General features: G+C 38.8%; 1 protein-coding gene across 11 annotated transcripts in view; it reads right to left on the bottom strand.

Annotated features, from left to right (window-relative positions):
- cadps2 (calcium dependent secretion activator 2) overlaps positions 1-27,221 on the bottom strand; it is a 307,122-nt gene that overhangs the window by 240,278 nt on the left and 39,623 nt on the right. For all 11 annotated transcript variants that reach the window (XM_062982339.1, XM_062982340.1, XM_062982338.1 and 8 more), the window contains exon 2: positions 10,471-10,584. In XM_062982339.1, the coding sequence (XP_062838409.1) occupies positions 10,471-10,584 (114 nt within the window). The remainder of the gene's footprint in view (positions 1-10,470; positions 10,585-27,221) is intronic.

The raw sequence follows: 27,221 nt of genomic DNA, 5'->3' as shown, positions 1-27,221 counted from the left end.
TACTGGATGGTTTACAAGAAATAGTAACCTGTATGTTCCTATATGTGATAAGAGTTCTAACACATGAAAATAGTGATGTTTGATGGGTGCTTTATATTTTATATACTGTATATACTCGAGTATAAGCCTAGTTTTTAAGCCCTTTTTTAGGACTAAAAAAAACCCCTCGGCTTATACTCGGGTGAGCCTCTTGGTTGGCTTATATTCGAGTTGGCTTATCCTTGAGTATATATGGTACATTTATTATTTTCTCTATTATTATTGTTGTTATTACATTTATTATTTTACTCTATTATTATTGAAAGGATACATAAGGACATTTAATTGAAGAAGACAAGAATAATGATTTAACCAGGAGTTGGACTGTCCTATCTTAAATTACAGTTTTATGTAAATAAGCAAGAAAACTTTGAAGTACTGATGCCTCAAATAATGTAATTTTATTGGTCTCTATTTTTATTTCTGAAATTTCCCACCCTCGGCTTATACAGGAGTCAATGTTTTCCCAGGTTATTTTTGTGGTAAAATTAGGTGCCTCGGCTTATTTTATTTTATTTTTATTTACAGCATTTATATTCCGCCCTTCTCACCCCGAAGGGGACTCAGGGCGGATCACATTACACATATAGGCAAACATTCAATGCCTTTTAACATAGAACAAAGACAAGACAAACATAGGCTCCGAGCGGGCCTCGAACTCATGACCTCCTGGTCAGAGTGATTCACTGCAGCTGGTTGCAGCTGGCTTGCTCTCCAGCCTGCGCCACAGCCCGGGCCTTATATTCGGGTTGGCTTATACTCGAGTATATACAGTAACTATTTCCTCTGAAAAAGAAAAGGCAAATTTTCACACATTTTAGTGCTTCAAATGTTAGCCCTGTTTTGGGGTATATTTAACCTGCTGATTAACAGGAGCCCCTGGTGGCGTAGTGGATTAAAGCCTTGTAACTTGAAGGTTGGGTTGCTGATCTGAAAGCTGCCAGGTTCGAATCCCACCCGGGAAGAGCATGGATGAGCTCCCTCTATCAGCTCCAGCTCCATGCGGGGACATGAAAGAAGCCTCCCACAAGGATGATAAAAACATCAAAAAACATCAGGGCATCCCCTGGGCAACATCCTTGTAGATGGCCAATTCTCTCACACCAGAAGCGACTTGCAGTTTCTCAAGTAGCTCCTGACACAGGAAAAAAAACCCCCTGCTGATTCAAAATAAATGGTACCAGTTTCCCTTATCATACCATAAGCTAGTCACCATCTGCTTGCTCTATAGAAAACCATGATTAACCATATCTAAGGGCACTTCTAGACAGGGCTTAAACCTGCTTCCCCACACCTCCCCACAAAACACGGGCTTTCCTGGGTGAGTGTCTTCATGCCACCCCAAAAACTTTCAAAATGGCATCAGGCCACCCAACCCGCCCCACCCAAAAAGCCTTAAAATAAAGAAAAACTTATCAGGCTGTCATTAGGACTCTCCAGGGGCCTCCTGGCACATAGAAACGACCCACTAAAGGGAGAGGGGCAAGACACCAAGAATTTTTTTTGTTGGGCTGTGTTATCAATGCCTACATAAACTATACAGTACATTCCCTGTATCCATAGAGATTACATCCCTATAAACCATCTATAGTAAACCCTATATTATTTTTGCTGGAAGCATACTACAAAATTGTACTGGAGTACCTCGAGAAACCCACCAATACTTCTGGGGATGGAGGAATATTTTCTTGAGCATAGGTGAAGCTGTGGATTTCACATCTATGGATAAAAGGACCACACTATATCTCCATAATACTCACATCTCATATTATTCTGCACATCAGACATGCAATCAGGCCTAATATTTCTTTACTTGCCTCCAGCCAGTGTCAGCTTCACATTCATAATATTGACTATTCCACCATCTAAATCAGTAATTTGAGTTATAATTCACTTTCATTGCTATAGCTCACTACAGCTTCTCCATCAAACATTTTCTAAGAATACCATATGAGATACAATTTTACCTTGCGATGCAAAGAGACACTTGAGACATGGTCCATATTTGAATTGTATCTATCAGAAGATATTAGGAGCAGCTCATAGCCAAGTTCAAAGGGCTACATTTAGATTGCTTTAACTACAGTGGCAGATTGATGAATAAAAGCAGTGTAAGAATTAAACTTGATAGGTATATCATTAGGAAAAATAGTTCAATCACAGTAGTCTACAAAACAAGGTGAGTTTATGCAGTATAGAAATAAATTATGCTTAATTCAGCCAGCAAAGCTTGTAGAAAAACAGTGTCACGCTAATGGGACCCTTGTTGGCCCATTAAGACGCACTCTCAGAGGTATAATTTTGAATGTCATTGACATTTCAGTTTGTAATATGCAGCTGGTGTAGGCATACTTTCTCTAATAAACTGTTCATTTTCAACACGTTCAGCTCTTAATGAGGAGCTAATGAAATGTTGATTACATATGCGAGTATTAGCAAAATTATTAGTATAGCTGCGACATACTGTTTTGTGAAGGCAGTCACTTTAAATTCTTTTCTTTTCTTTTTTTGCAGAATACTTTGGCAAGTCCTCATGTAGCCTGCAAAAAGGATTTCCAGCAAAGATTGGTCTTCTTAATTCAATAATCCAATTTAAAAGATGAGTTGTCAAGATTCTTTCAGTTTTTGCTAGCTTAGCCCATGCAAGAGCTATAACTGTCATCGAAGTCTGACAGCCAGACATATTTGCCATTACAGACGTCACATTGCTAGGTATGGCACATGGAGCCATGTGAGATGTTTAAACTTTTATGTTGCAGGGCAACACTGCACTGTGACATAAATGTAGGCATAAACAATGCCTTTAAAGTGAATTTCCACATAGAAAAGATTCCCGGAATCATTTTGGGTCACTATGTGCTATGTAGCACTGTAACTATGTTGTGTTGTATAGGATTCCAGCCAGACTCTCCCAAGGCCCACTTCCCAGTTAAAAACTACTAGGATCAACAGGGGTCTGTCAATTGATAAGCAGCTGCCTGATGTTCCCATGAATGATCTCTGATGTGATAGGGGAGAAAGGATTTCCATCACAAATATTCTTCATGTCAGAGGTCATTCAGGTGAGAGGGTAGGTAGGACCATCAGGCAACTGTTTCCAGATCAACAGGAGAATGGACCTCTGTCAATCCCACTGCCTGCTTGCCAGTAAATGGGTACTGGGTGACTTTTAAGGTCCTTATGTAGCTTCTAGACATTAACTGTAGGTTATGTATTTGCAGCTGCCCAATTGGATTCCAGTCCATTTGTCTAATTCAAACAGGGGCACATACATCAATAAAAACATTGATTATATTACATACACTTGATGGTATACAGGCAGTCACCGAATTACAAACACCTAACTTACAAACAACTCATAGTTAAGAACAGGGGTGAAACTAAGTGAGAGAAATCTACCTCTTGGAGGGGAAATTCACTCCTGAAAAAGTTATCATGGAGAAAAAGTGTCTCAACAGAAACTTTATCAACAATTCTTGTTTCTACAACAAGGCAAATTGTTCAAAATTTAGTTATCACAGAGACAGAAAGTATGGTAACATCTTCTGAACAGGGGCACAGACAGCAAAACAAATGCCCCTGTATCTATATCTGGAGTTACACTTAAAAATGTACATACAAATTTAACATAAGAACAAACCTACAGAACTTATCTTGTTCATAACTTGGGGAGTGCCTGTACTTCAAAAATGTGAATATATATCTCAGAATAAAATGAATATACAGCCCTATGATACAAAAATTTGTGCCATTTCCTTGGTCTCCCCAACCCTAATGCGGAAATAAATGTGAAATGTGCCTTCAAGTTGTCTGTTGAGTTACAGGGACCTCGTGCATTTCAATGAGTTTTCTTATGCAAAGAAAACTCAGGTTTTTCCAGTTACTTCCTGAATACTTGATGTTAGTTGGTGGTCTCACATGCACTAAACAGGACTGACAATGCTTAGCTTCTAAGAACTAATGTGATCTGTTGCCTTTAAGAGATTTTGGTTCTCCGGCACTATAACTGTATGTTGCAGTAGGTCTAGGGTGCAGAGAGGGGCTGTAATTGCGGCTTGTTGAAACTTCCAAGAGACACAATTAACACCTTTTTTTGGGTGGAAAATGATAGATCTGGGTGAATCAGATATGTCGGAGCCCAAAAGAATCTTTTAGAAACTGTAGGTGGTCATTGAGGCTGCTCCCATGTTCTATAGCAGGGGTCCCCAAACTAAGGCCCGGGGGCCAGATGCGGCCCTCCAAGGTCATTTACCTGGCCCCCGCCCTCAGTTTTAGACTTAGGCTTGCCAAAAGTCTGAAATGACTTGAAGGCACTCAACAACAACAACAACAATCCTACTTAACTTGACTATCTCATTGGCCAGAAGCAGGCCCACACTTCCCATTGAAATCCTGATAGGTTTATATTGGTTAAAATTGTTTTTATTTTTAAATATTGTATTGTTCATTCATTTACTAATATTGTGCTATGGTAATAATATAATATATTGTGTATACATATAATATTGATAATAATATTATAATGTAATACAATATAATATTTATTTATTACGGTATTTGTACCCCACCCTTCCCACCCAGTAGGGGACTCAGGGTGGCTAATAATAATATTAATACAATGTAATAATATTGTATAATATAATAATATTAATTATATATTATATATTAAATGTAATATTACTAATAACAATATGGTACCGTGGTATAGTACAATATAGTAATATATAATGCTAATATTGTACTATGCTAATAATATAATATATTGTATGTACATACAACTTGTAAGCCACTCTGAGTCCCTTTGGGGTGAGAGAGAGTGGAGTATAAATTTAGCAAATAAATACATAAATAATTGTTGTTGGGGTTTTTTGTACTACAAATAAGACATGAGCAGTGTGCATAGGAATTTGTTCTTTTTTTTTTCAAATGATAATTCGGCCCCTCAACAATCTGAGGGACCATGAACCGGCCCTCCACTTAAAAAGTTTGAGGACCCCTGTTCTATAGTAACCAATGAAAACAATGGAAGAGATAATCATTATGATTACCAAATGGGATGTGTTCATCACTCAAATCTACTCATCCTGGCTTCTCTCCAAATTATCTATCCAATCTCCATTGGTATCTGTATTGTTGCTATTGCTTTGTGCCTTCAAGTAATTTCCAATGTATGGAAACCCTAAACCCTAAACCCCTATCATGAAATTGTCTTGAGAATGTGACTTGGCCAGGGTCGCTCAGTATATTTCCAGGGCTGAGAAGAGATTTGAACCCTAGTTTCGCAGAATCCTAGTTGAAGACTCAAACCATTACATCACAGTGGCTCTCACCCCCATACTTTCATTAACTAATACTATCATCATGCATCCATATGGTTAATGAGCAGCTAATCTTTACAGGAAAAAAAACCCCACATCTTCATTGAGGAAAATTGTCTGTGTCTATCAAAAATGTGCTACACAACATCAGAGATCTTTCCCTATTATCTATTTTAAACAAAAGAACACAAATCCCCCTTGTTCCCTTCCACTTTGAAGATATTAAGCAGTAAGGAAAGAAGGAATATGTAAAACATTTATCTTTTCCACTTTAAAACATCCACTTGTTCAAACAAGTCCACACTGGTTTAGAGTGCACATGCCTTTGTTATCTCCCAAAGTAGCCTTTTACTATAAAGAAACAGAAGAAGCATCAGAAGCAACAGCCATCTCGATTTTGGAAAATACATTTCCATTAAACACTTAGGGAAAGAAAAGGAAAGAACCAGTCCACCAGATAGACTATTTAGATTTACTGAAAGGGAAGAATGAGTCCACCAGATAGAAAGCAAGAAAAGTTGTGTAATCCGACAAAACAATGCCTATTAAGTAGGCACGCATTAGCCTGAAAAAATTCCTTCTAGGGTAATAAAGCCAGCCAAAGAAAGAACAATCTACAACAAAAGCACTGAACTAGACAAGGTGCTTGTGTTTGCTAAAAGAAAAAATTAAACTGGGAAATTAAGGGGAAGTTTCTAGTAGGAAGGGGCAAAGCAGACAGTGAAACCAATTTCTTTATGAGGTCATTATTACTAACGAAATAGTAGTGTTCCAGCCATAGTGATTCCCAATGTAAGCAGACCAAGTAATTAATTTACCCCGTTGTCATGTTTTAAGACATGTCACAGTGAAAAATGGACTTAAAGAAACAGCTTCAGACTACATTTAGTTTCCCTGCTCAGTGAGGTCCTAATGCAGTCATCAAATGGGAACACTATGTAATAAGAACAATTGTTTCGACAGCTTTACAACTATTTCTTTAAACTCTAAAGAGAATACAAGCTTGTAAAGAGACTGATTTCCCAGTTTGCCCTTTCGCTGAAGCACCGTAGTGGAAAATGTAAATTGAACACAGCTCTTTTATGCATTCTCCCACTCTCTTCACCCAATATCAAATTCTATTACTGTCAGAGTTCCTTAGTCACCATCTTAGGACATAATTTGTTCTCCACTGGATTCTAGAGAAGAATTATGAACAGCAGTAGTCCTAGATTATATACATTTTACACTTCACTGCTCATTATTTCTTTATGGATTTCAGGCACAGATCCACTGACTTCTATTTAGAATCACTTTTAAAGTGGTTTCAGAAGAGGCCATTATGACATCATGACTCTATTTCATTCAGTAAAACCCACCCATGTAATCCAGTACTTGTAACCTTCCCTTGGGTTTCCATCACTTTCTTCATCGTTTTACTTATCTCTGAAAATTCAACAAGAAAAGGGCAGAGCAGCTGTATGGTTCCTCCTAAACTCTAGTGTGAGGAACTTTTCATCTGGAAACACTGTGGAATGTAATAGGTTTGGGGCTGCAGTAGCACAGTGGTTAAAATCGCTAGCTGCAGAAAAAGTTGCAGACTGGATGGTTAGCAGTTTGAAGCCACGGGACGGGGTGAACTCCCGAATGTCAGCCCTAGTTTCTAACAGTTTGAAAGCATGCAATGCGAGTAGATCAATAGGCACGCGCCAATTGATTGTAGATCAATTGGCAGGAAGGTAAAAGGGTGCCCCATGCAGTTATACCAGCAAAAAGATTGGAGATGTCTTCGGACAGAAAGGCTCCTCGGCATGGAAAATGGAACAAGAACACCTCCCCATGGCAGGAAGTTGAGAAATGCCTCCAGACGCCAGAAATGAAAAGGAGAAGGCCTTTACCTTATCTGTGTATTGTATGTCATTGTTCGTTGTGTAAAAGGGCATTGAATGTTTGCCTATATGTGTACTGTAAAGCAGAATATAAATAAATAAGGTTGCAGATCTTTTTTTTTTAAGTGAGGCATCGCTTACTCACCTCACTGGAATACTCTTAGATTTTATCTACACTGTAGATTTAATGTAGTTTGTTGCCACTTTAGCTGCCATGACATCCTAGGATCTGTAGTTTGGTGAAGACCAGGACTATTTGGACGAGAAGGCTAAAGACTTTGTAAAGCTACATCTCCCAGAGTTCCAGAACACTGAGCTGTGGCAGTCAAAGTGGTGTCAAACTGCATTAATTCTACTATGTAGATGCACCCACAGACTGATCTCAATATAAATGTCCCAACAACTATTATTGTCTTTAAAGAACTGGGTATTTTAACAAAGTGCAATGAATTATCTGAGTGCAGGGGGTAAGATGCATGTTAAATGCATCATTTTTTATTTGGGGTGGGGAAACCTGCATGTTTTAAATTAGAATTCCCACAATCTTTTGTCACTGTCATGCTGGTTGGGAACTGAAGGATTCAAGTCCAAAACACTTAGAAAGCCAAAGATTTCACATCCCGGCTTACATTATAAACAAATAATGCACTGACTCTAGTGTATCTGAATTCATATATCTAAGACATATTCATCATTGACCATTTGTCTCAAATCTATCATTTGTTCTATTCCCACACTAGGTTGCTCAAAACAGGGCTTTCTTTTTCCGTTCCACAACATACTTTCCGACCTAACCTCACACATGATGTTAACTTTAGGGTCAATCTCTCTTCCTTTAAATTCTGCTCTTGGTCCTGCCCTTTCTTTGGTTGGTATGCTATCTACCTAAAATCACCTAGTTGTTCTATCACTTTTATTTGGATTATAGTCAGATCAATGGCATGACCAAGAGCATGGTACTGCTCCCCTTTCAAGTGTGCCATTGCATAACTAAACAATTGCTCTGGGCACAGTCTCTTTTCCGCTGATAATTAGTGCTTCGATCCAGCTCTGCTGGGTAATGGGAGCCTTACTACAATTTGTTGCAAATCTGTAGAATCATCATACAGTGAATAGATTTTGCAGTTGGGGACTATTCTTCAGCAATTCAGCCAGTTTTTGTTGTTTACTGATTTCTAAATTCAACAGGCAGTCGAACCATGCCATGCTTCAGTATGTGCCCATATTACAAAAGAAATAGAACAAATGTCCCCATTAGGGAAATATAACTTTCTATATAATGCCTTAACAACAACTCATTATATATAATGGCTCTTCTGACCATGGACAACTCTATAATATGGTTCAGAAGTCCTAGTGGACTCTTGAGATGTGTTTCTACTGTGGTACGTCTGAAGTATGAGATGGTATGGGGGAAACAAGAATATATTTCTCTATCTTTGCCCTTAGGTGATATTCAGGCAGAACTATGTGCCTTCCCTGAAGCCCAGGTATTTCACTGTATGATCAGAAAATGTGAGAAATGTCAGGAAATAATGCATGGGCAAAGAAGCAAAGGTGCACAAGTCAATTACCCCAGGATCCACTGGGGCCACTCCCAACCACCACAGCACATGAAAAAAATGTAAAGTAAAAACACTTTATTTTTATTCTCAGAAAAGTGCATGGGGGTGCTTAAACATGTTTAGAAGTGATTCACCACACTGAGAAGCTTTAGGAAGCAAAATTTATCACATTTCATTTCCCACCCAAAAGTAATAGAGGGGTTCAAAAAGCCTACAATGCCTTGAGGAGCTACAAGCTTCCCATTCTTGGTGTAAAGCAGGCAAGTCTGTATGTCAGGTATGTGTGAATTTTTTCTACTCCCAGAACCTTATTTGGGGGGGGGGGGGGGGACAAATATCTGAAAGTTCAATTCCAGATTTCAAAACCTGTTTTTGTGGCCGGGAGGCTTCCCAGAGTAGCAATTCATCTTTCCTTGTCAGACATCATTATTTCTTGGGGAGTTGGGTCCAAGGCCACTGAGATAACAAAAAAAATGCAAATTCTCAGGTCCCTGTTAATGTAATGATGTAGGGCAGCAGTGGATGCAGCAGAAAGCTCTAGCTGCCAGGTGAGCCATAAGACTTCTTCAGGTTCCCCTGCCTGTAAGTAGCACACTATTCATGGTATTTCTACTCACAGTGTGAAATGGTAAGAATCCAACTGTAATGCTTAACATGAATCCATGCCTCTCACCATATCACAAATCCTCATGTCTCTATGAAGCTTTGTCTGTGCAATTGTTAAAAAGAGAAAGAAATGTTCCCTGCAGTGTGCAAGTGTAGGTAGTTTGGGATTTACCTGCATAAAACTGACCCGGGATTCCCTCCAGGCTAAGGCTATAGAAGCACATCAGGAGCACTAAGCTGGTGCTGACCATGAGCCTTTTTGTTCTTCACCAGGGAGGACTAAATTATGGTGCCAGCAAGCACGGGGGAGGGGGGGTTATTGTTAGGGACACTATTTTGGTTCCTTTGGCAGATGATTTACACTATATGGGTGGGGGAGAGTGTCCCTGTTGGTGTTGCGTTGGGGACAAATGCTGAGTTTAAATAACACTGGTGACAAGGCTTGAGCTAGGCAACAGCGTTGGAAGAGAGGCAGTACTAAAAGATGAACAGGTAGACCTTCATAAGTGATAATCACATCAGTCTCCGAGTGATGTACACATTAGTAATCTTATTAGTAGAAGGTTTTGTATAGGGAGATGTGCATGAAATGCATGAATGTGTGCACTAATGCATTATGAAGGGGAAGCAGAGCATTCTTATTGATTTTACAGGAGATGCCAATGTAACTCATAAGATGAGGATTCACAAAAAAATCATTCTGAAGAATTATTTCTCCTATTGTTTGGATACATTAAGCTGTTGCAAGTGTATCTATAGATATAAATGGATAACGTACATGTGACAAAACCAACTGAAGGGCTGTATTTCTAAGCACCAGTAATAATGCTTTCTTTACTCTGTTCCCCACCATCCCACTGAAAAATTATCTTTCAAAATGCAGAAAGATGTGGGGAAAGACTTAAGCAAGCAATATAGACAATACATATAAACTTTTACATTTAAATATGTTATTTCACTAGTCTTCCCTTTTTGATTGATTGGTACTTGCATAACATCAATTTTTACATACACATACACACCCTTCCCACAAATACCTTTAAGATTACACCAGGAAAGACATGTCTTACTTACCTCATAATAACTTCGGACAGCATTACAAAATGCTTCATCAGCCACAATTTGTGTCTCTCCATTCAAAAAGGCCAGGAAACGCTCCTTCACAACCTGTAGCTGTTGCTTGTTCAGCTGGAAAGAGACGAAGAATGGAGTTAGGAAACATTTCTTTATTACAGCACAAAGCATCCTGCACAGTTTTCTAAACCAACTTTGTTAAAATTTCTGGTCATTATTAACAGCCAACCTGATTTATTTTGCTTCATATTCTGCTTCCATCCACAATTTTAATGTTATGTGGTCACAGAATAAAATCCCCATGATTCTAACGTATATTATAGCAAACCAAGAAAGAAGGTTCCTAGCTTGTGTACAGGAATTTCTACACATATCCAGTGACATCTCATGAACGCAAAGATGTTCAGATTGAACATATTGCTTCAAAGTATACACACTTTAAACAACAGAGGAAGCCTACTGCATAAGAAAACTGACATTTTATTACACCAATGGCAAGAATACAGCAAACAAGATGTATTACAAAAGTGCTATGAAATAGAAAATCAGGAAAAAGCAGATTTTCAAAAAACAAATGTTGGCTCATATCTTTCCCCTAATATACCATTAGGATAAAGAATGTCTTAGTCTTGTCTAAAGCAGCACAACTGCCCATGAAATGAAGTGTTCTCACGTTAAGATCTTCTTCCTCCTTCTCCAAACTGTAGTATGGATGAGGAACTGATACAGCTTTTTTGCCCATGAAATGCTCATTTTACCTGACAATTAATAGGAATAATGGCATAGCTGTGGTACTTAGTGTGCATTGTTTAAGAATTTCTCCACGCTACCTTGCAACTTTTCTGAAGAAAATGACCTAAACTGCTACCTCTGAGGATAGTGACACTCTTTTTAAATCAGCTGACAAATCTGGTCTGTAATTTCTGTCTTGCAGGCTGTTTCACCATGGAACTGGCCATTAAACTATTTGTCCTGACACTCACCACATCACAAATAAATCAGTGACAAATAATGCTAAGCCTTCTGTCCATTGCCTGCAAAACATGAATAAGTGCCGAATAATTTTAATAGACACGACAAAATATTTATTCTCCTTTTGAAAACCAAAAGACAGTGTTTGCTAATGGAAGCTCATTAGTTTCTCACACTCATATTATGCTAAGTGGATTCATTGTTCTCAGAATCACTTAAGATTAGACACTGTCACCTGCTCCATTTAATGTGAGGCTATAAATCACTGAAACATTAGTTGAAGAGCTAGGAAGTAGTTATATGCACATAGGTGGTAATTATAAACAGTTTTGTAATAAAGTAAAATGGTCTGTGTAAAAAATTTTTTTTCCCCTACTAGCCTTCTAAAGAAATGAAAATATGCCAGTAGCTGGTATATTTTTTCTTTTTTGGTTAGTGCCACCTATTTATTTATTTCACACCTTTCTTTCCAGGTAGGTAAACAAGGTGGTTCATAACATATTAAAACATCATACTCTTCAACATTTTACAAATGAAATCTGGGACATGTGGTGAAGCAACATCAGAGTTTAGTCAAGATATTAGAAGTTATATTAGTGAGGAAGACCTTACAAGCTAGGAGAAGCTGCAGTAGTTTGTTATTTGCCTATGGCGGACAATATTCGCTCCATCCTGCTGAGTTAATTGAATATAAAGGAGGAAAGTGGGAAGAAATGGTAGAACTGGGACATTTTCAAAGCAGCTGAAAAATGGGGCAACAAAGGATTGAATAGAATGTGTGTATGTGTGGCAAGTTTACTAGTCCCATCATCGGTTTGGTACAGAGTGCTCTCTTAGTGTTGGTGAACTACAACTCCCAGAATTCAAAAACATCCCCCCATCCCCACCCTACCAATATTCAATGTTGGCCATGTAGGTAGTGTGCCAAGTTTGGTACAGATCCATTGTGGGCTGGATGCAGAGTGCTCTTTGATTGTAGGTTAACTATAAATCCCAGCAAAAAAGGAAAAGTATGGTATATAATATAATACAAGGTAAGTTGTGTTCAAGTTACACATTCTATTGTATATATTACTTCTATTGTAATATAATCCCTTGTATATTACGAATGTAACATCAATTTATATGTTCAAAACTGTATAGGTAAGTAATTGTTGTTTTATACCATTTCGGGTCTGAACTGGGTTTAAATTAACCCGGTGATTGACCGTAACCCCATCCCTGTCATTCATCCAATAGATAATTGTAACTTTATTTATAGTATCAATTCAAATAAACAATGTACAGTATAGTATAGGTACCAGTATTTTCAGTTAGTCATAGGGTTTCTGTATGGGAAGTTTGGCCCAATTCTATCATTTGTGGGTTTGAAGGAGCTCTTTGATTGTAGATGAACTATAAATCCTAGCAACTACAACTCCCAAATGTCAAGGTCTATTTCCCCCAAACTCCACCAGTGTTCAAATGTGGGTACATTGAGTATTTGTGCCAAGTTTGGTCCAGATCCATCATTGTTTGAGTCCACAGTGCTCTCTGGATGTAGGTGAACTACAACTCCAAAACTCAAGGTCAATGCCCACCAAACCCCTTCAGTATTTTCTGTTCGTTGTGGGGGTTCTGTGTCCCAAGTTTGGTCTAGGTCTATAATTAGTGGGGGGGGGGGGGTCTCAGTGGTCTGTGGAAGTCACAGCTGAATTGGTTGAAGGTACTGCAAATTCCATCATCCATTGTCCTTGCTCCCCAACCATATTGTTTTTGTGATTAATCACCATGGTTTAATTATGTTCAATTTCTAACAATGAAAATACATTCTGCATATCAGATATTTACATTATGATTCATAACAGTAGCAAAATTATAGTTATGAAGTAGCAACAAAAATGATTTTATGGTTGGGAGTCACCACAACATAAGGATCTGTATTAAGGTGTTGCTGCATTAGAAAGGTTGAAAACCACTGCCCTAACCCATTTCTTACATGGCTCTCCAGTGTAAACTAACAGAAAATGAGCTATTGACCAATGCACAATCCACTGCACAGCCAGGGACAGAACAAGTTTTAGAGACCAAAAATATACCATGACTGTTTTTAACAGAAGTTTCTTCCTTATCCACTCTTATCCATCAGGGGGAAAAACTCTCTTTTAACAAAAATACCCTTCTGCAAAAGTCCCACCTTTTACCACAAAACCGAATTTATACAGAAATTATTTTTCATGAATAGTTATGATTTGTATATCTCCAGTTATTAGTTTTAAGTCGTAACCCTGATTAGCACAAAACAATGTAATAACACCATTTAGAAATGTACAAATTATTTAATTTTATGTTATGTTCATGCTAAATTTTGGAGGGGGCATACTAAAATCTTTCCATTTCTACACCACTACTAAGAAAAAAAATGTAATGTATTGCTGTGTTTCATGCCTTAGGGGAACTAAATTTAAATATCTGAGTCAGTGTACAAGTCTGCAGGCTCATTCCCTGATAGCGTGTTCCCTTCCATGTACTGAATACTAAATAGGAAAGAATACTGAAAACAAAGGCAAGTTCAATGCCTGCCAACCAAAACATGACTTTGCATTGTGCAAATCACAATGCAAAAAGATGCTCTATAGTGAACTCCCTTGATGAACAAACTTGAGAAAAGGACAAGATCATTTCAGAATCATATTATAAAAAGGTGCACATCAAACAATTCCAGCTACCTCAACAATTGTATTTTGTATTGGTAGAATAGTACAAGGTATATTGTAGCCTTGATAAAGGTGACCTATGTTCATGCTCATTTTGACTCCAGGATAAAATATTTTATGAATTCATCCTTGTGTTTCAAAGATAATATGCTCAAATGGAGATGGAATTAATTTTTTTTATTGGTCAGAAGATTTTAGGCCTGGGAATGTAGGAGGCTCATTACAACACAATTACACACGAAAGAGATTGAGCTACTATGCAAAAATAGAGAAGTTATAATATTGTACGTGAACCTTAATGTAGTCTAAAGAGAAATCTTCTATACCTAAAGAGGAGGTCATCAGCAGATTTAGTTAATGGCAAATAATACATATATTTTAAAAATATTCTTTTTCAGGATGAAAGTTTTTATTTTCACAATTGTAATTACACTTTCAATCAAGATCAAATGCAATACAATGGTATTATTGCTTCCCTTTCCCTCTCTTCTCCCCCCAAATCTACACATTTGAGTATAGATAAATGCACGCACTTTTGAACAGTCCCTACAACAAGTCTTGAAAGGAGAACCTTCAAACTAGCTCAATCCAATTATGTGCATGTGCATATGACTTCCAGTCACCTCTCAGCAAACAGTGATCCCATTAATTCCATAAGGCTTTCTCAGGGAAGGAACATTCAGAGGTGGTTTTGCAGTTCCCTCTTTATGGCCTAAAGTGCATATCCATTCAAGTACTAACCACTAGGCTTGCTCAAATAATTCGATTTCCCCGTTACCCGTTATTAATTCGTTACTTTCGTTACTTTTGAAGCAATATACGGCCTTGATTGTCCACACGTCTGGATATCGCGGTTTCGAACCGCGAGAGGCCTTTTTTTGTTATGTCGTCGTTTTTTTCGTTAGGAAAAAAAGCTTTTGCAAATCACCCAAACTCCCACCATTCAGGCTCTTTCCTTTTGCCCCTCAGCAAAAGGGGCGTCACGGGCTCAGCCAATGGGAGGGGGCGAGGGGGGAGGAGGCCGAGGAGGAGGAGGAAGATGGAGGGGGAAAATGGCCGCCGCCGCCTCGCCTCAGCTCAGGCCTGGTGTCTCTCTGTGAGGCGGGAAGGCGGCGGATGGAGCCGGGAATGGAGAGACCGAGAGAGACAGAGACACGCAGAGATGGAGGCTGGCGCGGGGCCCGGCAGTGAGGAGGAAGAGGCCCGGGATGTGAGGGGGTGTGGGCCAGGCCCGTCCTCAGCTGCTCCCGGGGAGGGAGGGAGGGAGGACTACGACTCCCAGGGGCCCAGATTCGCACTCTCCCTCCCCCCAATACAGGTCTCCATACGACGCTACATGAACTTGAATGGATACTGTGGTTGTGTTGTCGAAAGCTTTCATGGCCGGGATCACACTGTTGTGGTATGTATTCCGGGCTCTATGGCCATGTGCCAGAAGCATTCTCTCCTGACATTTCACCCACATCTGTGGCAGACATACTCAGAGGTTTTGACGTCTGTGCGAAGCTAGGCAAGTGGGGTTTATATATCTTTGGAAGGTCCAGGGTGGGAGAAAGAACTCTTGTCTGTAGGAGGCAAGTGTGAATGTTGCAATTGGTCACCTTGATTAGCATTGAATAGCCTTGCAGCTTCAAAGCCTGGCTGCTTCCTACCTGGGGGAATCCTTTGTTGGGAGGTATTAGCTGGCCCTGATTGTTTCCTGTCTGGAATTCCCATTTTCTGGGTGTTGTTCTTTTACTGTCCTGATTTTAGCTTTTCTGTAGCTAAAAATGCATATAAAATTGATTCTATAGGGAGGATAAATGATTGGATTTCAACTCCTACAGCTTAGCTTTCTCTGCCAATAATGGTACCATACCAAACTAAACCTCCCAAGATTCTGTAGCAGTGAGCCATCTTGGATATTGTAAGGGATTTATTATTATTATTATTATTATTATTATTATTATTAGACCTTGCTCCCAGGAAGGTGCCTTCGCTGTGGCTCCCAACTTATCTATCTACCTTTCCACATATTCTCCACATTGTGTGTATGTGTATGTATATTATATATACATGAGCCCCAATGGCGAAGTGTGTAAAAGCACTGAGCTGCTGAACTTGCAGACCGAAAGGTCCCAGGTTCAAATCCCGGGAGCAGAGTGAGTGCCCGCTGTTAGCTCCAGCTTCTGCCAACCTAGCAGCTTGAAAACATGCCAATGTGAGTAGATCAATAGGTACCTGGCGGGAAGGTAATGGCACTCCATGTAGTCATGCCGGCCACATGACCTTGGAGGTGTCTATGGACAACACTGGCTCTTGGGCTTAGAAATGGAGATGAGCACCAACCCCCAGAGTCAGACATGACTGAACTTAACGTCAAGGGATACCTTTACCTTTACCTATACACACACACACACACACACACACACACACATATGCAGGGACTATATATATATATATATATATATATATATATATATATACAGTATATATCACACACACACCAATTTAACAAAGTTTCAGCCACAAAAACAAAGTTTCTGAAGTAGAACAATGACTTTCACAGTAAAGACAACCCAATTTAACAGGAAATAAGACTTTCAAACCAGGAACAGATTTCTGCAATTATTAAAAAATGGTTTATTATAAAAGCTATGAAAATTCGCCAAAAATCAGAGGATAAGGGAAACGTTCCAAATTTTGGTGAGCTATCAGTGTTAAATGTGTTCTACCACTGTACCAAGTTTGAAGAAGATCAGTCAAAAAATGAGGGCGGGAGAGTCCTGTAAAATCTCCCCTCGTGCTGTTTCTTTTTGGCCACTGCGCATGTGCGTCCGCCATTAACGAATTAATTTTGAAACTAACGAATTTTCGTTAATTTCAAATTTTTTGGGGGGCAAAATTCGGAAATGACATCAGAAACGAAACGCTGGCGCCCCCTGCTTTTGAAACGAGTTTAGAATCAATTTTTTCATGGATCGCTCAAGCCTACTAACCACTGCTGGTCCTGCTCAACTTCCAAGATGAAACAGGATATGGTGACTTTAAAATATTTAGGTTATTTGTTATTGTTGTGTGCTTTGAAGTCATTTCTGAGTTATGGTGACGCTAAGGTGAATCTATCCCTGGATTTTCTTCACAGAATTTCTTCAGAGGGAAGTCGGCCTTTGTCCTCCTCTCAAGATGAGAGAGTGTGAAACATTTCCAAATTTTTTATATCTCTATTCTGTACTGATGTGCAGAGGAAAGAAAAGTATGGTCAGACACACAGTAGAGATTTCTGGAAATTTGGAACATATAGGAAAAAATCAATTTTCCATCAAAAATGAACTTTTCAGAAATACAGGAAACCTGGCTTTGAATTTTGAAGGCTTGATTGCTGATCTAGCCTCAGCTCCTTTTTTGCAACAGCTGCAGATATTGCTTTTGTCTAAGTTTATCTTAACTGCACAATAACATTTTCCTTTTTTCCACACAGTTCACTGTCCATGCTCCACAACAAATCTCCTCTCCAACTTCTGGTCCAGCTCATTCTTTTAGGGAACTAATTGCGTTGAAATAAAATACAAACATACTATATTTAGCCTTGGCTCTTTTATTATAGAACAGACACCAACTCTGTTCTGTCTGACTTGCCAGGTTTTTGCAAAAATTTACCCTGGCCTACAAATCTATTCCCTACTTCATTGGGGGGTGGGGGGTATTTAAAAAGTCAAAAGTGGGAAAACTTGCTAGCTGGTGCAATTGTGCAGGCTGAAAGTTTATGTAACAGCAGATTCAGATATGACTACACCCAGCTCTTTGTCTGTAACATTTTTATGTTGATGTACTGTGAGAAAGTCACTGCATCGTTGTTGGCTGTCATGTTGCACATGAATTTTTGGTTCATAAGAAAAGTCTAATCACCAAATACTGGAATGCCTAGGAAGGATCTGTGCATTCACCCTGCACATGAAAAACAAAAGCATACCCATATTACTAGTCTGACCAACATGCACAGCACTCATGGAAACAGTGCCCCTGTTGGAATATCCAGATGAAGGAACCAGATATGGTGCCCTCAGGAAGGTAACCCCTCCCTCGATAGAATCGCTTTCTTTTTTTGTTTTTCCCCTGCCATGATTCCCATTACTGATTCTTATCTAATGGGTTGCTTCTATTCAGCACAATTCTCCCAACAAGGTAAGAAAAGTATTTATGTTTGATCAATTTGGCATGAGGAGAGCTTTGAGTCTGCTGCAGGAGCTTCTTTGGGGTGTCTGTAGAGACTCTTGGAGTAGAACTGGATCTCTTTAATCCAATTCTTATCTGGATTAAGTGGCTATGGATGAGCAGCCTTAGTCCTACCTTCTGCAGAAACGATTCCAGTAAAACTCCTCTCTCACCTGTTATACTGACATGTTGTAGTTGAATGGCAGACCGCTATTCATTTATTAATTTTCTATTTCTCTTCCCATTTGTGTGCTTAACTTTTACAAATCTCTCCAGAAATATCTAGTTCCCCAATGTAACCCAATAGTCAACTACCACTTGGAGGACCTAGACGTTTCTAGGGATAACATTTCTGTAGAAAGTTCTGGGTTCCCCACTACAACTCTGTAAAATGGAAAAGGAAAAGGAGGAAACAGATAAAAGAGAGTGGAAAATGCAGAAACACATGGTGTGAGTCCTGAAATTTCCTCCACCCAAACCTGCTATGACAAAGCAGTACAAACAACTGTTACTGTTCATATTGCAGTATAACACCTCCTCCACATCTGACTTATTCTGCAGTAACAGCTGGAGAAGCCTAATTTCCAAGTCTGGTCCAAAATATTTCCTCAGCTAAGAAGGCTCAACAGTAATGAAAGCAGCCTTACGATCAACCATTGACTAAGGAATATTGACAGCCTTCCAATATTTCATTTACTGCTATCCAAGCAGAGCAGTGTGTTCTTCCAATAGTATTTGCTACAATGATGCACACCCTCCTAGTCCAAGCTATAAACTATCCAGTATTGATTAGATGAAGATAGGTGTGCTAAGGAGTTGAGTACTCTCTGGACAAAATATTTTATAATTGTCAAGTTAGTTCCTTGAACTCTGGTGTTTACGAGGTTTCCCACTGTCAAGCACTTTGTACTTGTTCAACAATATATAAACTATATTCTCTGGACTAGTACCACATTCGTAGTCAAGGCAATACTATAATTTCTCTTCCCTTTACATTCCCCAGTGCAAGTCAACCATTACTAAGCCATTTTGTCTGGGGAATAAGCATGATAAGAAGATACAGAGTGCTGAGTTTGAACTGCAAATGAAAACTGGAAAATCAGAGGGTGGGAACCTGAACAAAATATCTCAGCAGGAAAACCTTCTAAGAAGCCAAAATAAGATTATAAAGCAGCAGAAGTCAAAGAACTAAGCATCTTCTGGAGCAGATGTGTCCAACCTTTTGGTTTCCCTGGGCCACATTGGAAAAATAATTGTCTTGAGAAAATTACTGGAAGTTGAATTTTTGTTTGTTTGTTTGTTAGGGGATGGGTTTTTTTCCTTTTTTTTCTTTTCTTTTTTCTTTTCTTTTCCTTTTCTCTTTTTACCCTACTGTTCTCCTATATTCGGTTTCTTTCCTATCACTCAAAATTTTCCCTCCACTTTTAATGTATCTTTAAAATTATAAATATTAAAAAAAAGAATTGTCTTGAGCCACACACAAAATACACTGACACTAACGATAACTGATGAGCAAAAAACAAAAAAATCCTTGTATATTTTTTGTGATAGCCTCCACCGCAGAAAAGCAAAAAAGGTCCCTGTGTAATAATCCTAATTATGAGTCACCCCATCAGAGGGTCTCTCCAAATTGTCAAGCAGGTCTTCTGGCCTGTTTGCAATTATAATGCTAATTATGGATAATACTTCAATATTTGTGGATGTAACATACTCTGTTTCTTCCATTCCAGTGTTGTCTACAATGTTTGCACTTGAGAATCACACAAGTGAGTTATTAAAAAAACCTCACAAAACCTGGACACCTGAGTCTCAGGATAAAAATAAAGTGAATTCTAGAGGGCTGTGTCTCAGTGTTATTTTTAATAGCTTGATATTTTCATTTTGATTAAATGAAATCTGTTTATAACTTGCCCTACCGCCTTTAGTCACTAGATTGCAAACTTTCCTAGCATTTCCTATACTTAGGTTTGACATAGGCAGCTCTTTGTGGGCCAGAGGCAGCAGAGGACAAACATGCCAGGATTGATTACCTTTTTGAGAACCTGGAATTCTTAAAAACTTTAAGAGGTGGAGAGAGAAAGAGAGAGTAAAACAAAAAAAATGATCCTAACTATAAGGATAGTGGGATTAAAGGTAAGAAAAGAGTGAATGAACACCAGATTGAAAAGTTAAAAGGACCATAGGTAAAGGTTTCCCCTGACGTTAAGTCCAGTCATGTCTGACTCTGGGGGTTGGTGCTCATCTCCATTTCTAAGCAGAAGAGCCGGCATTGTCCGTAGACACCTCCAAGGTCATGTGGCCGGCATGACTGCATGGAGCGCCGTTACCTTCCCGCTATCTTCTACTCATACTGGCATGTTTTCGAACTGCTAGGTTGGCAGGAGCTGAAGCAACAGTGGGCGCTCACTCTGCCCCCGGTATTTGAACCTGGGACCTTTCGGTCTGCAAGTTCAGCAGCTCAGTGCTTTAACACACTTCGCCACTGGGGCTCCTAAAAGGACCATAGAGAAGGACCAATATAGGAAAGAGAAGGAAGTACACTTTTTCCTAAAACAAACTATGGATCCCATCTATGATTTTTTGGGATAACATGTATTTAGTCTATTCTGTCTATAAGCTGTCTCTTTACAATATATTTTGTTTATGTGCTGGTTGTTTAAATGTGATCACTAGGAGGTCATGCAGAAGGCTATTTAAAATGGCATGTGTGCTACGTTTAACTGTTATTTAAATTTAATTGTATTGAAACTTTTGTAACTTCAGGTTTTCATTTGTATCTTTTTTTAACCTTTTAAGCCACCCTGGATCCCCTGTTGCGAATAACTACAGAATTATACAAGTTTTCATTTAGTTATTTGATTGAATCATAATGATTGCTTTACAATAGTTTCCAATACACAAACAATGTAATCTGAAGTAAACTATTTTATAGCATACTGGATGTGCTTCTAAAGAAGAATTTTACTAAACATCCATTTGATCTGTGAGTTTTTAAAAATCAAATATTTTTCTTAGCATCTTCCTTGATTATTCAGGCTCCTACTGTGCTAAATATTACTAGCATATTGTTATCTAGAACCTAATTAAAAGAAGGAGAAAGTATAGCTTAAGGAAGGGGGCAAAATGTCTTGCCAAATTTCCTCTCCTGGAAGCCTTTTAAATCACCGGCAAGTCTACCTACCCCAGTGCACGCAGTTCAATATTTTAAAGTGCATTTTCCCCCTTTATTTTTATTAACTATATTTGCCTCTTTTTGTGTGTTCTGGCATTTTTGGCAACCTTTGTGTGTTCACTATATGTCTCTGGATTTCCTGATTCCAAAGTTGAACATGAATGCTCACGCACATACACACACACCTACTCTGCATGAGCCAAAATTTACTACAGTGAGGTCAAGGTGAAAGGTGAGTAGAACTATTCTTGAGTTTTTTAAATACTTCCCTCTGTCATCATTGCTACCCCCAATCCCTGATACAATGGCAAAAGTCATCATGCATGAAGACTGCCAAATAATTATGCCTTTTCAGTGCTGCTTTGAATTCTACTTGCCTGAAAGATTAAAGTCAAAAGGCTGCTTTTAAAATGCAAATAAAGAGCAGTCGCACATTTCATGCTGGCAGAAATTGTAGTTTCCATAAAATGTTTCTGATTTCTAATTATAACTTATTCGGATCACAATTTTTTAAAAAACCTCCTTTTTATACCCAGCCTGCTCTTTTTCTTCTTGACCTCTGTCTAACTGAATGGTCTTTAGCAACTCAGACACAGAGAAGAAAGTGAAGGTGGGATGAAGAACCACAGACTTTCAGGGTTGGGTCCCTGCAGCATGTCTGAAGTAAACAATACAATCAAGCTTGATCTGAGGAAAGGACGAGGTTCTAACTCTAGCCAATCCTTTTGTAGCTATGTTTGTTTGCCTATAATAGGTAACCAACAGTTGCTTCCAGAATTTCCTACTGAGCACGCATAATTAAGATACAAAGTAGATACTTCCTCTGCCTCACCAACCCCAGAAAAAAAGCTTACATATATAAGTCTGGCCATCAAAATAGAAATAAGAAAAATGATGGTTAGCAAAAGAAAAAAAAATCCTCCCTTGATATATTTTGGAATAAGTTTTCACATGGTTTTTAGAAGGTCTAAAATGTTCAGGTGCACAGATTACCTGAGCAGATAATATCCTTTGCTTGTGAATATTGTGCATATTGTACATTTTGGATAAACGGTTTGGGAAAACATATTGAAATGCTCTGCCTTTTTTGTGCTGCAAGAATCTATCTTTCCATTTTATTTCTACTTCTGGAACCAACTTTTCTGTTAAAGAAGTCATGCCTAGGAACACATCTCCTTTATTAAATGAGGCATACTTGTATTCAAAAAGCATTAACCAAGCCAAACCAGAAATGGATGAAGTTTCTTTAAAGTCTAATACAGAACTGCACAACACTGGGCTGTAAAATGGGGTTCTGTAATAATACTTGAGCTGTCCTCAACAGACCTGATAAGAATCTTGACTCAGATTTCAAAAAGAACTTTATATAATAGCTCATGAAACTCTACAGACAAGAAATCATACAGGATCTTTGAAGAAAGCTTGGGAACAAAAATAATATTCCCTTCTCCCTGATGCCCAAGAATTATAGACAAATGAATGACTAGATTTTGGTCATGACCAGTCAATCTAACAATCCATCTCACTGATTCATAGTGTTTTGTCTGAACTCAGCCATCCTGCATTTCCTTTTTGATCTGTGTACTTTTCCCAGTATTATAGATCTAACCAAAATTATTACAGTGTCTTCTACAGTAATTTGTCTTCCATGTTGTTCCTATGGTACATCAGAATCTCTGCTGAGCCATTTCCAATCACATAAGGCTGTCACAAGGAGGACATCTGCTGCCAGTGCCTGCAGCAGATGAAATGACCTACTGTTGATGAAAGCTGAGGTCAAGTAAAACTTGTTTGTATGTAAGGTATCACAAGATTCTACTTTATTTTTCCACTGTAGGAGAGATATTTGGACATGTGTTGGCCACATTTCTTACCTTCTCTTTACTGCCACTGCCTATTTCAAATTGCCCCCAGTTGTGAAATGAACAGATCCTTTCAGGTTGTCATGACAGAATACATAAGATTGAACAGTCATCTCTAACCCCAATCTCAGCTGGCCACTACATAGTACCTCTTCTTTTGACCTTCTGTGAGTCACCTGGCAAGAATCACCTGAAAGAAGCTGGCAGGATGGCTGAAGAACCCCTGCCAGATACATCCAGACTGAGAATTAAATGCAATTGTTTAAAACAGTGGGAGAAGGAATGGGAGTACATCTACAGAGAACAATTGTACTCATGCTGTGTTGCAGCCTTGTGCATGTCCAGGCTTAAAACACTACTTCAAGAAGCAGGAAAATCATTGTGGGGCATTTTAAGGTGTATACTGATGAAACATGAACAATCCTGAATAGGAACTGGGAAATGCACAGCAAATAGAGCTTAGTGAACACATGATTCTGTACTGAACAAGAGACCCTATATCTCTTCTTATACAGATTTAAGAAAACATCCATAGGGACAGGGTTTATCCTCAACATGGAAATCTACTATCCTACAAGGTATTAAAAATAAGGGTTTTTCATAGCTCTATAGGCTAGTTGCTACACTTTAAATCTCCGTATAACTTTTTAAAATCATGTCAGAATCACTTGAGAACATACTGCAAGTCTCTTCTGGTGTGAGAGAATTGGCCGTCTACAGAGACATTGCACAAGGGATGCTGGGATGTGTTAGCTTGGAGGCTTCTCCCCATGTCCCCACATGCTAGAGCTGACAGACCGGAGCTCACCCCATCTCACAGATTCGAACCGGCAATCTTCAAGTGAGCAACCCAACCTTCAGGTCAGCAGTTGAGCCAGTGCAAGAGTTTAACCCATTATACCACCACAGCTCCCTTATAACTAAGAAAATGTTGTTGATCCCCTGTACTGAAATGGGACCTCTTAAAATGGCCAGTGCCATTTCCCTGTAACTTTTGTGGAATTGCGATTAATTCAGTCCACATGATATTATGACTCTTTTATGAATCAATCATTTAATTTCACTATGGACCTCATCACACTAGAGCCTTTAAATCCAGTTTCTTCTTCCTGCAGAATTCTAGTTTAGGAAAGGGCCTTTAAACTGCTCAGCCAGACAGGTCCTGGGCCTCACTAAACTTCAAAGCCCAGAATTCAGTAGGAGGCAGAAACCAGATTTAAAGTGGACCCATGCTCTAGTGTGATGAAGGAGGGGGCTAATCATTAAGCCACTTATTGTTCAATATCCTTACCAAATGAAGTTGGAAATGTGATTTAAGTGACTCCTCCATCATGCCAGCATATTATTGTGATAAAACAGATAATCATGTCCATCTCTTTGAGTATTACTTCAAAGAAATAATTCATTCATGTCTACTACTACCCTTACTGACACTAAAGAAACAATGTATTCTGAGATCTACAGTAGATACTAGATATCAGCAAACTTCATAAAGAAAGTTTAATTCAAATGTACCGTAAGTATGAAAATAAGGACTTATCTAACACCATCAAAATAATCCATCTGTAATTCAGATTATTCAGCCCCACAGCTGCTTTCAATTCACCCTGTTAGTGCCACACCTACCTGTAATATACTGCACTGAAATTGCATTGCTGCCCACCCTCCAAATTCAAACAAACAGTTTGTTCGGGAGGTAAGTATCATAGTTTACTCATGATGACCTGCCTCTTGTTTATCCCCCACTGTCTCATCTATCACTACAACTGCAACTATCCCCCTCCTTGCCAAGCAAGGCCTCCGGTTCTAGCACCTTGTTAGACTTTGATGGTGTGCTCCTCTCCTCCAGCTCCTCTGGCTCCCAGGTGACTGGATGGCTTGTAAAACTGTTCTATAGGGCATAAAAAGCTGCTAGCCTTCAGACTCACCATGACCATCATGTCACTAAGGAACTAAAGAAAGAGTGGTGTGCTGCTGCCAGACCTCGACAAGGAGCCAGAAAAAGAGTGCAAACATGAAGTAATAGCAGCAGGTAGGATGGGAATGCGCAAAACCAAAGGGATGGGGGAGAGAAAGTGATACTCCACTTTCTTACTGAAGAGTAAACTATTCATTCTCCGCTCTGAGCAGGGATTATGATATTCACAAAAAATTAAAGGGATCTATAACAGTACAAAGCATGAACTCCAGAGACTAGAACTGTTTTCTTAATTTATTTATTTTATTGTGATGATTGCTACCCCAGGGACCTGTCCTACCCCACTCTCCTTCCCGAAGCCATCACAATCTAGTCTGTATGCATATAGTAAAACACAGCAGGAGACCACATTTTCTTGGAAACTGCAGAGCAAGAAGTGAATGTTAGTATATTTCATTAAAGCCTAAAAGAAGAACTATCACTGTTAAAGAGGCTGTACGTCATGATCAGTGTAGACAAGACTTACGTGTGTTCATGTAATAACATCACTTAAGACCTGAGCGCTAAAAAGACTGGCAGTTTTGCATCTGAGTAGCAAATTAATTATATGAGATTCCTACAGATTTCAGACTGACAGTAATCAGTACAGCTGTTACTGATTGCCAAGGAAAGCAACCAGAAGTCATAGTGAGTTTACTGTTAGATCTCACTGTTTTATACTGGACAGAAAAAACAAATAATAACATCTTCCCATTGAAGACATTTTTACATATTCTCATTGAGTTTTAAGTACAACTATACAGTTGGCTAGGTGCTAAATAAGAATCTTCTGGTTTGAAGCATAAAATAACAATCATAGCACAGTCCAGGGCCAGTTTGAGTGAGCAACTCAAGGGAAGAAAGCCATAGCACTCAAAAGAGAGACAAGAAAGTGCAAGTGAAGTGGGAGTATAAGCAACTTCTAGCAACACAATGAAAAAGTCTGTCTTGCTGAAGTGAAAGCTGGTCTGGTACTTCTCATTATGATAATCTATATATCGGCTTCAATGTGCATGGTTCTCTGCAGTACAAAACGACTCCTTAATCTAAAGAAGTTGCAGCCAACTCTTCTGTACAGAGGAGTCAAGGACCAAAGTGAGAGAATGATCAAATAGATTTTCAGTTACATATAGATGTTTTACATGTGTAAAACATTTTTCATCCCAGTGTTGGACCCAGAGATGTCAGTGGATGGACCAACAGGTCTGGCTTCCTTTCTTCTTCATGTATTCAGAGAATATGATAGTAACATAGGCACAGGGTAAGTAAGTGAAGGTTTCCCAACTGCTCTCTCCACCTAGACCTTGTGATTTTCTGGTTGAATCATTGTGGCTTTCCATATTAAAGTTCTAGCCTCCAAAAAGACATAAACAATTGTAGTAAAAGACATCCCACATACATAACTAAATGGATACCTAAACATTTGATACCGATGCCTAGGTATTTTGCTGTTTGCAAGTTTACAGAGGTCTGACACCAACAAATTAACTTCTAGTAGAAACTGCGAATAGTTTCTAGTTCTGGAGTCAGAAAGTAGAACTGTTTCTTTCCAAACAGAAGTTCTTTTTGTACAGTGTGTAGTTTTCCAGTATGAACTCCCTACTGCTCTAGGTCTGTCAACTGACTTGACATAGTACAAGAAACGTAACTCAGAAAATGGAGAGTCCCAAAGTACTTTCAATTAAATTTGTCTCTTCTTTTCTAGAATAAAAAACAAGTATGCAACCTTTCATCAAAAGCTAATAGAAATTCCTTATAAATTAAAAAATATAACAGGTTATACCAAAGATCGCGATAACAAAACATGATCAGACAGCAATTAGCACAGACATTTTGTTCACAGCTTTTTTAAAAAAAGTAGCTTCCCTAATATATAGAGAAAAACCCTACTGTTTTAG

The sequence above is a fragment of the Anolis carolinensis genome, chromosome 5 (assembly GCF_035594765.1).
Source record: "Anolis carolinensis isolate JA03-04 chromosome 5, rAnoCar3.1.pri, whole genome shotgun sequence".
In the NCBI taxonomy this organism is placed as follows: Eukaryota; Metazoa; Chordata; class Lepidosauria; order Squamata; family Dactyloidae; genus Anolis; species Anolis carolinensis.
This window is presented reverse-complemented; position numbering and strand designations above follow the sequence as displayed.